Raw genomic sequence first — 16,139 nt, 5'->3', positions numbered from 1 at the left:
AAGGAATACGAAGTGCCTCCCTTGGAAGTTAAAACGTCCTAGAGAGAACGTTACGAAAAAGACTTAAGAATGCGCATAGACTTTATTGAAGCAGGGTCTTTCTTTCTTCGTCCTTTACAGAAGAGTGCACGTGACCGTCGGATTTCTAAAAGCCTAGCTCGTATGTAAACTTAGTTTGTAAGGTATTCCTTATGTAAATTGAGCGCGCACCAAAATACGACCTGTGAATCTATGGCTCACACCATAGCACCCTGCAAGGATTTCGATCCCTGAACATAATCATACACTGTGTTTTTTTTAACGTTAACAGAACCTTTAAAGTCACGTGTCACATATGTAGGCTGTTCTTTTTAGCTGCATCAAATTTTTGGAAATTACGCGATGAAGGGGTCATTACTTTTACGAGAAATCAAAATACTTAATGAAATAAACAACATCATTACGATAATTAACGTTTAATTAATTTACGGCGTATGTTTCAATCTACGGATTGTTGCTAGTGAGTATACAAGGCATACCGACTTGAAATTCTCAGTACTACACCAGTTTCGAGATAAACGGAGGGCGAGAACGAGCGCGCAACATCGACAGAATTGATTGGAGCGTTCTTTGTACTTTCGTATATTTTGACGGTTTCACGCACTCCGGGATTTTTTAATGTTCACTTCTGAGAACTTCGAAAACTTCTTTGAGCATAAAAAAAAAATATACATATTTCTTGTTCAAGGCAGACTGCATATTTGCATAAACTTTTTCGACAGCTGCTACCGCATTCATGTGACGTCTCTTTGTCCACAAGGACTCTTTGTAAAGCGTTTTTTTATATCACGGACTTTATTATTCACAGTGCGTGTGTGCGTTTTGTTTTTCTTACCGCATGCTGCAGCAGGGAAGTATGACTAGACAGACAACACTATTTAAGCTACAGTCGGCAGTTTCCCTTTGTCTCTTATATCCCCGCCTGCAGTGTAACATGGAGTTGCGGGCTCACTGCCGAAGAAGCAGACTTTTGGTGCTCTTTTTTCTCTGGCAATGCTAACCAGTGTCAGGCAACTTATGAGAGGCCCTCAAAAGCTCATACCAACGTTGTCTGCGCAAGTGATTATTTGCTAGGTCACAATGTCAGGTGCGTCGCCACTAGCAGCAAAGTTTGTTAATGCTGTCAGGTCTTGAGCAAAGTGAGCCAATGAGCTTTCGAGGTAGGTCGCAGTTTGGCTCAAAAGGCGAACCATTGGTAGCGATAGCAAAGTGTTAGACGACTACACGAGGTAAGGGTCGCAGTTTTGATAGTCCGTACAATTTGCAGTAAACATTCGCTTACTAATTAAGAAACTTGGTGTCGCGCGCGCACAGGCAAACATAACAGGTCTTACTTGATGACCACGAACACTCGCTGTCACAGCGCTGGCGTTGTGAAAAGCGGCAGCAGCGGCAAGCGAATTCCCCTTCGTGCTGCCTCTCATTTCAGCATGGACTAGGCGCGCGAGAACACAACGCACGCAAAGCCACCAGCCATCTCGGCTTGCCTAAACTTTGCACGCACCGCAGATCAGCTCCAAGATTGGGTGCGCGTGGCCGCGCTCATCCGCAGCCGCGGACGGGCTGGATGAGCAGGCGCGCACTCACCTGCGCCCTCCCCTATCGCGCGCTAGAGGACGGCGCGCATCAAGCCACAGTCTTTCTCAGCGCCCCCTCGCACGCTTTTTCTCGCACCTACAGCATACGGCGCGCGGCAGCGATCTTATCGCATTTGGAATTAATACGGAACCTCACGGCGACGGCAGAAAATGGCCTGGAGTGGCCACATAATTGCTTTCACAATGAAAAAGCACCACAGAAATGCATTTAAGAGCATAAAGCAAAAATCGGCATATATGGGCACTAAAGAGAGAAACATATGATAAGAAGCCATCAAACACTGACACCAAGGACAACATAGGGAAAATTACTTGTGTTTATTAAACGAAATAAAGGAACGATAAGTTTATGGAAATGAAAGTGGGTGGAAAAACAACTTGCCACAGGTAGGGGAACGATCCCACAACCTTCGCATTTCGCGAGTGATGCTCTACCAATTCCAATCGTTCCCCACCTGCGGCAAGTTGTTTTTTCACCTACTTTCATTTCCATTAATTTATCGTTCCTTTATTTCGTTTAATAAACACAAGTAATTTTCCCTATGTTGTCCTTGGTGTCAGTGCTTGTTGGCTTCTTACGATATGACTAATAAAAATCGGGCCCCTCGGTTAACCCTCTTTTTTTCTCGTTTAAAAAGAGAAACAGGCATTTATAGGCACTACAGCTATGCAATCCTCCCGTGTTCGGCGCAGCTGCTGCTGTCTGCTAGGTCGGTATATTTGCACGAGTATATTTTTGCATTGACGGTGGCTATGTGTACGCCCAATGCAAGAACCAGCAAACCGGCTAACAAAACCTCCGTACACTGACCGATAAGTAGTGCCAGTAAGTGTACCTTTGTTATGCACGAGAAGAAACATTCCGACATAGAAGCTGTACATATATACTGGCACATAAGCATGTTTAAAGCGCACCAACCTCTTAATGGAATAGAGCACTGCATTCAACGGATTCTTTGATTTAGCCATTTGATATAGACCACTGAGTGTGTGCTCATTCTTGGCCAATCTTCCAGAATGGGAATGTGCCAGTGTGGCAAAAGAGATACAGAATGCTTATATGTAGCTAGATGTATGTGGTACTTTTCTGTGTACATGACTGTCATCAATATTCTTCCCTCCTGCACTCAACAAGCGTCAGACATCACCTTTGTCCTAGGGACATCGCTGCGCAGACATCTCACACTGTACATCTGCCTTATTTAGTTGTTTACATTTTGACATAACTTCCGAGAGGCGTAGTGCATAAACATAAAGATGGTATGCGACTGAAGTTGTGATCTTTGCGGTTGATTAACATAAATAATATAGTGCAGTGTAGTGCACGCCTTGAATAGTAGTGCAGTAAAAAGTGGAAATGTATTGCAGGCTTTGAAAAAGTCCACTTGTCGAAATAATGGCTCCTGCTTTCACCTTGTTCTCGCTACGCTCATAGCGCATAAAGTTGCATGCTGCACAGGATAAAAGTAAGCACAATCGTACACATTGCCATTGATTATATAGTATTTCTTAGACACCACTTGAATGAAACTTCACTTTACATAAATTGCAAAATGTGAATTGTATCTGTACAATTTTTTTCCTTATAGTGCTTCTTCCCCATCCAATTTTTGAAACATCCTTCATTAAATGCTTAAAGCTTCTCATCATCACCATCAACAAAATCATTTGTGCTTGCAGGTGTCCGTTTTGCAAGTTTTCTGCCACATATTGCAGGGAAAATGTGCATGCATGACCTGACAACATGCTAGCTGTATGCCGCTTCCATTATAGTACACCAGAAAGCCATTTTCTTTTGCTGACAATTAAGTGGAGGTTGACAGCTACAAAAGTGATATCGCTGATTTATCACATATCCTGGCACAATGAATGGACTGGAAAGATATCTACACTCAACTGATTGACCTGTTGAATAATGCATGAATGAATGAAAGAAACTGAAGTTTCTTTCAACAGGAAGGGGTTCCAGAGGTTTCTTCTAAATACATGAGGATGAAGAAATAATTTTTCTCGGCAACTAGGGAGCGAAACTGATGAGGTTTTGTTGCCATTAGAAGTAGTAGTTAAGATCTAGCTACTGTATCAAGCAATTTTTTAAGACTGTCAATTACTTAACAAAAATTCTTTAATATTTTCTAAACTGCAAAAAGCTCGCATATAAGATTTAGTAACGGTATGATAATATTCTGTAAACTGCCCCTAATAATACATATGAAGAAGACAAAAATGATGTTTTATACACAGCTCTGAAGTGTACTACCCATTAGTGAGTAGGATTTTTGGAAAACCTTGCAAATATTGCAACAATCTCATGCAAGTTCTAAATTCAAATATCAAGTTTGTATACTTTAGACGCTGCAACGGGTAAACAGTGAGATCTGTCTTGTGCAGAGTTGCAGCTTTGAAAAATGTCTTTCAATTTTTCTAACCAGTTTCACAAATATTTGTAAAAAGTTCTATGCCCTAAACTGAAATTCTGCTTCCTAGAGTCACAGAATTTACCTTTCCCTCTTAATTACAATAAATTTCTGTCTAATCAGTATAGCAGTCGTCCCATAAAATCCTTTCGCGGTTTTGCATATATTTAAATAGGGAACTTCGAGTTGGCCCTAAGCAGGTTGTCTACCAAGTTGACATTTCCAAATTCCCTGAGCTTTCCAGATTTTTCCCAAGTGCCTTTGCGAAATTCCCTGAATGACGCGGAACTACATTTTATGTCAAGACGTGCTGAAACCACATCGCCCGGTGCTGTCACTTTCTAGTAAGCATATAAATAAAATTAAAGAAAACGACTTAATCCAGTTTGAATACTAAGGAGTAGTGTTTATACTATTCAAAAAGAGAATAGAAGGGTAAAATGCACAGCAAATGTCTACGAAAAAAATTGCAAATCGAGTCGGACATTCTCAAATATGAATAAAAAGGAGATGCATACAGAAACAAATATTTTCGAATATGAGCTATTTCTATCAACTGATAGCAAGCTCAGTGGTATGAGGCCCGAACTTTGTCACAATTGAGATCTTCTCTCAACAGCAAGTCGACCTCAACTGTCCTGACATACTCTTAGCCGGCACACGAAGCCCAAGTGTCGTGTTTCACTGCTTTAAAGGGTTTTGGTTTGGATGAGGAACAACTGTAGCTCGGCATCAGCCAACACTGTTTTTGAGCTCAAGCTCCTTCAAAACGGCAGCAGCACGCTTTCTTTCCCGTTCATTCCTCAATGCGTAGGTCCTTTCTGATCTCGTCCTCCTTCCGTCGCTTTTTCGCCCCACGGACCATTTGAAGCATCTTCTTGGTCAGTTGCACAGTCCACGTCCGATTTTTCTAACTCCCTAGGGGCCGCGGAAACGCCCGAAAAATCGGCCAGTCGGAAAAAAAAAAAAAAGTATGCATGTCTTCTACTGCCCTTAAGGGCTCAAACCACCACAGGCACATTCGAAACGCTCTGAAGGCCTGTCGGTACACGTATTAGACATATTGGTGCTCGTACTGTGACAGGAGATACCGGGTGCACGCGTGTATAATTAAGGAATACATACCATGTCCCGTAGCAATAGCCCCTTCCCACGCTTGTGCTTTACCGCAATACTTTTGCATATGTTTCACCAAGTAACACTTCTGTACAGAGGCGAAGCTGACTTTCGGGAACCGACATTCAACGAGCTTTTTGAGCTTCGAAGTCAATCACGAGGGCCACAAAGGCGGAGTCGGCGCCATTGCTGTCAGCGGTGAATTCTTTCAATGAAAAACACGGCACCCGCAGACAAGAAGCTTAATAGCGAACGTTGAAGCGGCTACGCCTAGCGTTGCCGCAGTGGTGGCTACGGCTGCCAGCGGATCTGGGTGCGAGAGCGCCGGTTCGAGGCGGCGAGGTAACCAAACGGCAGCGGTGGTGGCTTTAATGCCGTTTCGCACCTACGGTCACGGTAAAAAGTCCGGAAAATAGGACAGCGAAGGGTTCTTTCGTCCGAAATTTCAGACGTTCTGATACACTGACTCCATGGGGTACGTGGTGGTGCCGCGAAGCCGTTGGAATGATCGGACATCTGTAAAGTCAGTCATTGACTGTACGCTGGCAACTGCTCCAGCCGACGACAGGGCGTCAAAGACGATTCGTTGCAATTCCTGTCTGTTACTCGCGCCAGCATTACCGCGACTTTCGCCCCTTTCAATAAAATTGCTGCCAATTTTTCCTAAAAGCAGTAATTCCCAGAGTTTTCCCAGACTACTAGAATCCCTGAGAATTCCTGGTTTTCCCGGTTGGTAAACACCCTGCCGAGCTAAAACAGTCCGTCTTACTTTTCAGGTTATGACGCAGCACGTGCAAAATTCTTAAAGAACGAATACTTATAATGTTACTTAAAGATACTACAGTTTGCTTGGGATGTGACAATGCTGTTGTCTAAATGTTGGCCCAAATTGCACCAAACTAAATCATCTCGCGTGAAAATCAGCACTACTTCTGCAGATTCACGTTAAGCTTCACCATTTCTCTTTCAGCTTATAACCAACTGAAGAACGAAGGACACAAACATCCAAGTTTCACTCTAGCATTTCCATTGTTGAAGAAAAATGGTCACCATATACTTGCACCAGACATATTCACAATACTATAATTTAGGCATGAGGCATTGACGCAAGCAGGAAAAGAACAGTGTTCCCTTTTGCAGATATATAGCAAACTTGAGTAGAAGGACTTTATTACATAATACGTTGCCAGTCTCTCTGGCATATAGGTTTCGTTATATACAGACCACTCCTAGAACTTTGGGTTTAGTATGATGTCCACGGCATCAACAAATGATGGGACCAAGGCCCAAGGACGGTTTTCTATCTTGAGCTCATCACCGACCATGTATTTCCCTGCAATGTATGAAAATGTTAAGCAAGAAAAAGGCAGCGGAACGGATAGCTACAATGAACTATGAACTCAACAAATACCTGTCTGCACTAGAATTCCTCGGATGCCGACTTGTTGAGCCCCATCAATGTCATCCCGGACATCCTTGAAAGTAAAGAAAAAAGCATGACCAAAAATGCAGCAGACCATGACTAAGCAAGTACACAAATAGTTTGTCAAATTTCTTAGGCAGCCAGTAAATATGCTTTTTTTTTTCATGGCAGCATGCCCTGACTATGTGTACGTGTTGCAACAATACTGCATTATAGCATTATGCCCAAAGTTGTATAAGAAGGCCATACTAAGCAATGACTCATTCCTACATGCCAGTGTTTCAGTAAAATACAGCCACACACATTTTTCTAGGAAATCATTGTGCACATATTCATTTTGACAAAATACTAGAAAACAATGGAACGCCCTTTGCAGCTTAATAAGCTGTAGAAGTATTTGAAGAATAAACTCAATGCACAGGTGGGCAGGGATATTGCCTAACTTGTGCTGTGAATTTCAGTAGACAACAGATGGGAATATGTCTTACGTACTGAAATATTAAAGAGCTCTAGTGCACACAGTAAGTTTCCACAAAGCTCAGATAGCTAGCTTTAGCTTAGAATGCCTAGTGCCCACTCACACTTTGAATTACATGCGTAACTTAAAGTTACCCATGCAATTTACCTCTCAAGTTTACTAAAAGCATGTTTCAGTGTAACATATTCTCTTTGCATGAATACCATAAACAATACCTTGTTTAACCAAGAACTGCTGCAGGGTAGCAAACCGGAACTACCCCCTGGTTACTACTATACAACTTGTCTTTCTCTCTCTCTCTCTTGAGGCTTTTATAGACAAGTTGTATAAAAAGGCAGGGAGATTAACCAGGGGTAGTTCCGATTTGCTACCCTGCACAAGGGGAAGGAGTAGGGAGATGAAAACAGAAAGAGGAAGGAGGAGAGAGAGAGGGACGAGCACAACAAACCACATACACTATAGAGCGGTAGGGGGTGGTGTTCTTAAAGTCTATCACAAGAATTAAGGTTCACAAAAAATGTTTTAAGCATGACAGTTTTGCATACTGCTCATGATTTTGAGGCATAATAGTGGTGTGTCAGCTGGAATCACGGAGAAAAAAGAGAAAAGCTTGGAATTAAAAATGTTTTCATTATCATGCTGAGACTATGCTCTACTTCAAAAAACCAACCCATGCAAGATGAGCCAACGAATCATGGAGTGACGTTGCCAAAAAATTAAATGTACATCTTAACACAGCTGCCCTAAACACTTTGATGTGGGCGAGTTGGTTCTATAAGCAAGCGTACTGAATTCTTTTATGTTTGATTTCTTTAAGGCATGTTCATATGCAAGAGGGTGACAGCTGCAACATGGGTGTGAGGACAGAACCCCCCCCCCCTTCAAGTTCGTCGTGCTCTGCACCACGAACTTGGAGGGGGGGAGGGTTCAAGGATGTTCCTGTGTGTGTACATACAAGCACGTATAACCAAGAGGCCTTAAGAATGTGCCTTGAATGCAACCAAGTGACTAGCCAAGAGACTGTGTGACAGCAAGCAAAACGCATGAAAATTTTGCATGTTTTCTTTTTCTGTACAGAATAAATCAGTTAGTTGCCTAATTAAATGTAATCTGCATTTGCATCACCAGTGAGCAACCATGCATTATTTTGGCAATCTCCAAAAGTTCATATTTGGTTAAAGTTCGCTGTAACTGGGACGAAGACTAGAGATATAAGAACATACTTGTCCTGTGTTTAACACAAAAAAATACTGGTTGAAGTGAATCCTACATATTGCTATTTTGTAGCATCATTATTCAGATAAATGATGTGTTATTTATCTAAGTATTACAGATCGTTTTGATTTACAGTATACAACGGCACTGCCTCGTAATACCATGTGTGCACAGTGAAGGTTGCTTTATAATATCAGTAGTCATTACGAAATCATGTCCTTTCTATGCAACTTTGTATCTCAAGCTTATCGGAACTAATGGCATAATTTTTTTAATGTCCTAGTACTCAAACATATTTATCCTTTTTTTTTGCAAAGGGTCATTAACTATGGCTGCGTGGTCAGCATCAGAGGAAAGTTTTTGCTTCAACTAACAGGAGAGATTAAGGTTAAAGTGCTTTCATATCAAATGTCTTTGAATGTGAAGTCGTCTCCAAGTTCATACCCCCAGCTAATGTGGCTGTCTAATAGGAATCAGCATAACTCATATAAACAGATCATAGAAACCAAACATACATCACCAATCATAACAGTGTCTTCCGGTCGGGCCTGAAGTTGTCTGAGAGCAGTCAGGAAGAAAGTCTTCTCAGGTTTGCCCACGATTTGGGCTGTTGTGCCGGTGGCAAACTCTAGCGCCCTCACAAATGGCCCTGGTCCCAAGGCCAGATAATCGTTTGTGCGGTAGTAGCGTGCTTTATGGATTGCAACAAGCAGTGCTCCACTTAGTATTAACCTGAAAACAATAATCACAAATTTCAAGAGGTTAGACTTTCTCTTAAATATTTCTTGTGCTGCCACCTATTATAGAATGAACAGCGTTACCTGAATGCTTCATTCAGTGGACCATAGTCGAATTTTTCTGGTGCCAATCCAACAAGTACAGCATTGGGCTCGTTTGTATCCAAACCTAGAAGAAAGAGACCTCTGATTACTTCGTTTCATAATGCACAGTGAAAGTACAGTCGCAAGCTTTTCAATGTGATTGTGTGAGTAACGGTAAACTTTGTATATAGCAAGCCGCCAAGGTACCATGAGAATGACAATATGCCATTGTCTCTCTCTTGCTGTTCCATGACGCCTTCACTTTCAGCACCACTGTTTGTTTCTTTTTCTAGTGTCATCACAGTTTTGCACAGCCCTGAACATGACTGTCAAGTCTAAAGCTAGAAGAAAAAAAAGCAGCCTTCCATGTTTCGCTATACAGAAGTACATCCTAACCCATCAACATATGCACAAAAGCATGTTTCGTTGTCGCCTCTTTTTTTTTTTCTTTTGCATTTGGCAAGTTGAAGCCTGAATTTGAATGCAAACCTGTAACAATAATTTAAGTTGCAATTGAAAAAGTTGGCAGACTCAACCGTAGTTGACGTCTAAATCATAAAAAGCATTGATGATTTGTAGAGAACAGTTGTGTAAATAATGCACCTATTGCATACCAAACGGTTATGTAGAGATTATATGCTGTAGCATTTGTATTTATAGTAAGTAAGACAGAAATAACCAAGTGGCCCCAGCACCCATACCCAGTGTACATTACCCTGTGGCACATAATTTTGGACTGCACTATCACCATGATCAGCCCCAAAAAATGATGAAATAGCCCACCCTGGCTGGTAGGTTATCACATTGCCCGCAAGTGGTAGCTGCAGTCAGAGAAGAATGCTCCACATTAAAAAAACATACAGCATAGCAGCTCATATATCAATAAACAGCTGTGTAGTCTAAAGATGTAACCTGGTCGTCTGCTTCTCTTGACATGTTCACTTGTTGAGTGTGCTTCAGCTTGTTGTGCAGCCAACATATGCCTTGCCTCAGCCTGCATTCACAATCACCTGGACCCGACATCTGTGCTTCCAGCTTCCTTGTCTTCCTTGCCTATTCTGCACTCGCAACCTCCATCAGCTAGCTGCACACCATGCTCACAAAACTTTTGTGCAGAGTGCAACCTCATTAATTCTTCATAGTCTGCATGACGTCCCCTCGCAAGACTCCTTACCAACAATGGCTTCTTCACTAGACATATAATATAGCAACATGAACATGCATGTGTCGCAATGATGTTTCCTTGCTGAACTCCTGCAACATGTGAAATGTCAAAGAAAGACCAACACATTTTAGTATGTAACTGCAGCATTATATAACCTTCAGTCACCTGACACTTTTAAATATAAGGTCATTCCTTCACGTTTCCCTAGAATTTATCAGCCGCCTCGATCTCCTAAGCTGAATAAGTACTATTTATACTAGTGGACAACATTTCTTGGCAATGAAGCGAAGTCTACAGAGCCAAATTATGTGAGTGCTACTGCTAAAGAATGTATTTGCACAATTTCGTCCATGTTTTCTGCGTGAGAAATAAAAAAAGTAACACTGCTTTATTTTCTACAGGAAGCCATTTGAAAGAGGATGCAGCACACACCAGCTTTATATAGATATTGTTTCTACTTTATATTTTGTCATTTCACATTTTTGCATTTGTGAGAACAACCTACCTTTTACACGCTCCTCAAAGGCAAAATCGCATCTCCCTCTTCAGTTGAGCGTTAGTCACCTTCAGGCTTTTCCGTCGACTCGCTACTGAAGCAGCGAGCTTTACCAACAAATGGCTGTCTAAGCAGACGGATCAAATGGTATGCAACATTTATGTTGCAATCACGTGTGCCTATCTGGAGCTCACCACCATCACCATGCATAAAAGAGTGAGCCAGCTGACCGGCGTAAATGTGCGTTCCATGAGTAGGATAAAAGCAGAGGGCCTTTGAAGTCCACTGTTATCTCCAAGGCGTACAAGACCTGACTTCAACCGAGGAAGAAGCACTGAGAAAACTGTAAGGACAAGAATGCAGCTGTACGACCGCTTCACGCTTAGCGCCTTAAGATGCAAGGTGCATCAATATTTCATGTGTAACAAGCTGCCTACATCGACAAAAACTGTGAAGAATGCATCGACTCACCCTGACATGCGGATGCCTGGTGTGAGAGAAAGTACTGTGCACAGACTATTAAACTGCGAGGATCATTCAACTCAATCCGGGACACGTTTTTCTTTCCAGGTTTAAATGGATGCCTAGGCTGGAGGTTTTGTATCCAGTAGAAACTTGCAATTGTGTCCTGTTACTGGTAGACGGTGCTCATTTCCTGCGCTTCTAAATAGACTGTTACTCATGATGGCGGACAACAGTGTGAACGTCTATGTGGAACAGCGTTGTGATGACGTTTTTAGTGAAGGAGGTCATAAAACCTGCTGAAATTTACAGAACATTTCAGGCTCAGTATGGAGATGAGACACTCAGTTGCAGTAAGACATTTGACTGATGTAAGCGCTTCAAAGATGGCCGTATCTCTATTACCGACGATCCTGGTCATAGTGGATCAGAGCCCACGGTAGTCATTCTTGAGAACATTCAGTGTGTGGAGCAGCTGATCATGGACAATCGTTGCATAACCCGTCACGAAATTGCAAGGGTGCGTAATCTGTTGTTAGGAACAATGAACACAATAATTTATGATCATTTGTTGTTCCGAAAAGTTAGTGCACGCTGAGTGCCAAAGCAGCTGTCTGCTTTTGACAGACACAGAAGAGTTGAAATCTGTAGAAAACTGAAGGAATGCTATGAAAGGGGAGGCCAGGATTTTCTGAATCGTATCATGACATGTGACGAAACATGGGTTCACCATTTCACCCCAGAATCCGAAAGCGCATTGATGCAGTGAAAGCATACGGAATCACCACGTCCCAAGAAATTTCGAAGAGTTGCGTCTGCTGGCAAAGTGATGGCAAGTGTATTCTGGGATAAATAGGGAATTATTCAAGTGGATTTTTTACCCCATGGTGTCACTATCAACAATGAGTATTACTGCCTTGTTCTGCGTGATGTGCACAAGAATTTACAGAAGAAACGGCCGGGTTTGATCACAAAGGGTGTGGTCCTTTTACAAGACAATGCACGACCACATGCCGCTCAACGCACATTCCAAACAATCCAGGAACTTGGCTGGGAGATATTACCACACCCCCCTATAGCCCTGATTTAGCACCAAGTGATTTCCACCTGTATGGGCCCCTGAACGAATTTCTTTGAGGAAAACATTTCAACACTGATGATGAAGTGATGAATGGTGTCCTACAGTAGTTCCATGGTAATAAGAAATCTTTCTATGCCGAAGCATTCCAGGCGTTAGTTAAAGGCTGGGATAATAATAATAATATTTGGGGTTTTACGTGCCAAAACCACTTTCTGATTATGAGGCACGCCGTAGTGGAGGACTCCGGAAATTTTGACCACCTGGGGTTCTTTAACGTGCACCTAAATCTAAGCACACGGGTGTATTCGCATTTCGTCCCCATCGAAATGCGGCCGCCGTGGCAGGGATTCGATCCCGCGACCTCGTGCTCAGCAGCCCAACACCATAGCCACTGAGCAACCATGGCGGGTTAAAGGCTGGGATAAGTGTATAACTGTAGCTGGAGGTTATGTAGAAAAATAAATCCCTTTTTCCACATTTTGAAATTTGTTCTTCTATTTGTTTTTAAAAAAGTCCCACATTGACATCAACGACCGTCGTACATTGGCTTCGCTTTCTGGAAGTGGAAACGGAACTCTGAGTTCTTGGAAAGGCAGGACATTGTCATGTGGTGCAGAAAGTACCTGCGGACCATGCAGGAGATGCGGACTCTGTGGAGATGCATTACTCTGGAGTATGGCGAGGGTGAAGTAGCATCTTAGAATGACCGTATCCAGCACGCCGAGGTTCCTTCAACGCAGCGCCAGAGAACGTGTTATTGCTTTGAATTGTGTGCTGTTTGTGACTTGCAATGCTGCCAATTTTTGTGGATTGGAAACTTTTGCTAATGTGTATGCTATAGAATGAAGAGTACTAATACCAAATGTGTGTACCATTTTCATTGTAGGGCTGTGTATTTATTAGATGGGACCTGGGTAACTGCAGGACACACAAAAGAAAAGGTGTGGGAAGACACTCATGTTGTGACACGGCAAGATGTTTTCTGGCAAGGTACAATGATGGGCCATCGAGCTCCATCTGGCAAGGGCAGTCGCATCATTGTGCTCCACGCAAGCACCAACAAGGGCTTCATAAATAGAGGGCGCCTCGTCTTTTGTGCAAAGAAGAGTGTAGGTGATAATTGTTCAGAGATGGATGGTCACCATGTTGAGAACTGGTTCATTCAACAATCATTGCCAAACATTGAACCCGCAAGCGTTACCGTCATGGACAATGCCAGTTACTATAGCGTTCAGCTTGAAATGGTGCCATCTACATCTACTTGAAAAGTGATATTCAGTCATGGTTGAGAAGCAAGAAAAATTCCATTTTATACTGAACAGCTAAAGGTAGAGCTGATGGAGCTTATGAATGAGCGGAAGCACAAGTATATTGGGAACAAAATTTACATCTTTGCCAAAGCAGCTGGTCATGATGTTTTGAGGTTGTTGCCGCATCACTGCAAATTAAATCCAATAGAGCCAGTCTGGAGCCATGCGAAAGGGTACGTGGCCGCAAATTACACAACATTTAAGCTTAACGATGTAGAAAATATTTTTCGTGCAGGAATTGACTGAGTAAGCAATGAAAACTGGAGGTGGAACTATGCTCATGTGGAAAGAATCAAACACGAATCATAGGACAGGGATGGTGAAATTGACGACAATATGCAGAGCATGATAATTGAGCTTGGCTTAGATTTGAGCACAAGCTCCGAAGATAGTGGAAGTGAGACAATGCCTGGGAAGAAATACCCAGAGTGTTCTGCTTCTCTTTGTGTTCCATTTGGCAAAGGGCACTTACAAACTAAACTTTTTCCAATTTTCATGACAGCTCTCTTCGCATTCTCACTTTTGTCAGTATTTGTTGTCAAACTTTGTGTTATAGCTCACGTTCACATTCTCATTTGTGTCTCGTAAAATATTGTCTGCTGCTGACTGGAGACATGAAATAAATTTTTAAACATGCATTGAAGCTTCTGGAACATTACTCCAATGGTCCTTTTATCAGCTCATTGTACCGTCAGGCCACGATTTCAAGTAGTGTAACTATATCAGCTGCATCTCTGAGAAAACTGGCATAGCTCTACTGAAACAAAGGAAAATATGAAGCTGTGGCACACGCCACGTAGTCGTAAAGATCACTACGACATGACTATTCCCTACAATGAAATGTTCCTAATATGTTAATTTATTTACCTGAGGCCGAAACAACTGAAAAGTCTAGCATCGTCGATTTGCTATTAAAAATCCTTACTAAATGTTCACTTTTTTTTTTCGTTTATCCATTATTACATGTTTGTGCTCTCTTTATTGTGCACAGTGCCATTTCTGTAGGGGGTACAGACACCGTCAAGCCGAATTCATTTGGCGTTTTGTCTGTACTCCTGTCACTGTACATGTATAGATGCAAATAAACTTGAATTAATTGAATTACCTTTGTATGCATATGCACAGGAGCTATGGAAGGTTGACAAATCGAAAGTAAAATCGAAACGCGCGCCCAACTGGACTAATTCGTGTGCAAAGCTCCCGAAACGTAGCCTTCCCATCATTGCCAAAAGCTGTCCGCGAGTATACCAGTACCAGTAGTCTACCTTCCTTCTCGGTGTCCCATGCACTGAGGGCACGTCAAATATTCCCTGGACGCCAAAATGAACCCAACTTCCCCACTACGGCGTGCCTCATAATCAAATCGTGGTTTTGGCACCTAATACCCAAGAATCCATTCACTCATTCTATCTCGATCGCTTCTATATAGTAATAACGCTATGTGGTGCCGACGCAGACACTCTATGTACAATGCTCCACTACGAATATACAGTTGTCGCTGTAAAAATTCGAATCGACGAGCAGCAACCCGAGCAACGATACCAGCGTAGCGTGCTGCGAATGATTGCCGCGCCGATCGAGTACTTCTGGATTGGCATCACCTGCTTACGATTCAGACAAATGGCCCGGTTCGCGCTGGGCGCCCATGTATCAAGCAATACCGAGTTACCCGCTTCCAAATCAGCGATCATATTGCAAAACTGCGCGAGATTGGCCAGGGAACAAACGCTTTACGCATTCTCGATGCACCAATATCTGAATATATACGAAATCTGGAACACTCCGCGTACCTTGAAACTCTTCCATGGCAGCCTCGGACACCATGAGGTGAGGTCTCAGGTTTCGGATCTCTACGAAGGCCCTGGCAGCAGTCAAGGACGAGAAAATTTCGTCCAAGGAAATCTGGAAACCTAAACTAAGCAACCGCTCGTGCAGTAGTCGTCGCGATTCCTTAGTCGTGTTTGTCACAAATTTGATCTTTATTCCGGCAGCACGTAACCTGGGGAAGAAAATGGGAGTGGGCATAAAAGAGTTCAATCCAAATAAACTTTACAGCAACTTGTGAAGCCACCGATCGACTCACCTTTCGAGAGCTTCAACAGCATTTGGAATGATATTGTCATCGACATGTAACGTGCCACTCAAATCAATGAGGGCCGCTTTAATGCGTCTCTCTGAACTCATTACTGAATATAACCGGTGTAGCAACGAGAAACGCGGCCAAACTTTGCTGTAAAATTGTCTCATGCGAAAAATTGAATCAGCTATCGAGCAGCATGGCACGCAGCCATGCCATTGGTTTCACTTTCGTGTCCGCGTGGCGGACTTGAAGTGCACTACCTAGTGAAACAAACACTAGTGTTCCTTTTTAATATATGATTTAGCGTTCTTGAGCGAAATTTTAGTTTGCTAAAACTTAATTTTTACCTAGTTACGATTTAATGTTATAATATAAATTAAGAACAAAAACACGACGTACGGTAATCTTTCGGTTTCGCTCTTACCCGTCTTTTGCGCG

At 42.5% G+C, this 16,139-nt stretch overlaps 1 protein-coding gene across 1 annotated transcript; it reads right to left on the bottom strand.

Annotated features, from left to right (window-relative positions):
• Positions 1 to 6,313: 6,313 nt before the first annotated feature.
• Positions 6,314 to 15,939, bottom strand: LOC142583139 (haloacid dehalogenase-like hydrolase domain-containing protein 2). The gene is made up of 6 exons (XM_075693479.1): positions 15,705 to 15,939; positions 15,412 to 15,620; positions 9,108 to 9,192; positions 8,802 to 9,018; positions 6,582 to 6,645; positions 6,314 to 6,503 (listed from the first exon to the last, which is right to left on the bottom strand). The coding sequence occupies exons 1-6, from the start codon at positions 15,866 to 15,868 to the stop codon at positions 6,400 to 6,402; spliced, it is 843 nt and encodes a 280-aa protein (XP_075549594.1). The 5' UTR covers positions 15,869 to 15,939; the 3' UTR covers positions 6,314 to 6,399.
• Positions 15,940 to 16,139: the final 200 nt, after the last annotated feature.

This window comes from Dermacentor variabilis, chromosome 5 (genome assembly GCF_050947875.1).
Source record: "Dermacentor variabilis isolate Ectoservices chromosome 5, ASM5094787v1, whole genome shotgun sequence".
Taxonomy (NCBI): domain Eukaryota; kingdom Metazoa; phylum Arthropoda; class Arachnida; order Ixodida; family Ixodidae; genus Dermacentor; species Dermacentor variabilis.
This window is presented reverse-complemented; position numbering and strand designations above follow the sequence as displayed.

Bases quoted from the DNA above. Each gene is read 5' to 3' on its own strand.
- LOC142583139 (XM_075693479.1), bottom strand. From the start codon at position 15,868: ATGAGACAATTTTACAGCAAAGTTTGGCCGCGTTTCTCGTTGCTACAC. The intron at 9,019-9,107 runs GTAACGCTGTTC...TATTGTTTTCAG, and splicing joins CCACTGAATGAAGCATTCAG to GTTAATACTAAGTGGAGCAC. The intron at 6,504-6,581 runs GTATTTGTTGAG...CATACATTGCAG, and splicing joins AGGAATTCTAGTGCAGACAG to GGAAATACATGGTCGGTGAT.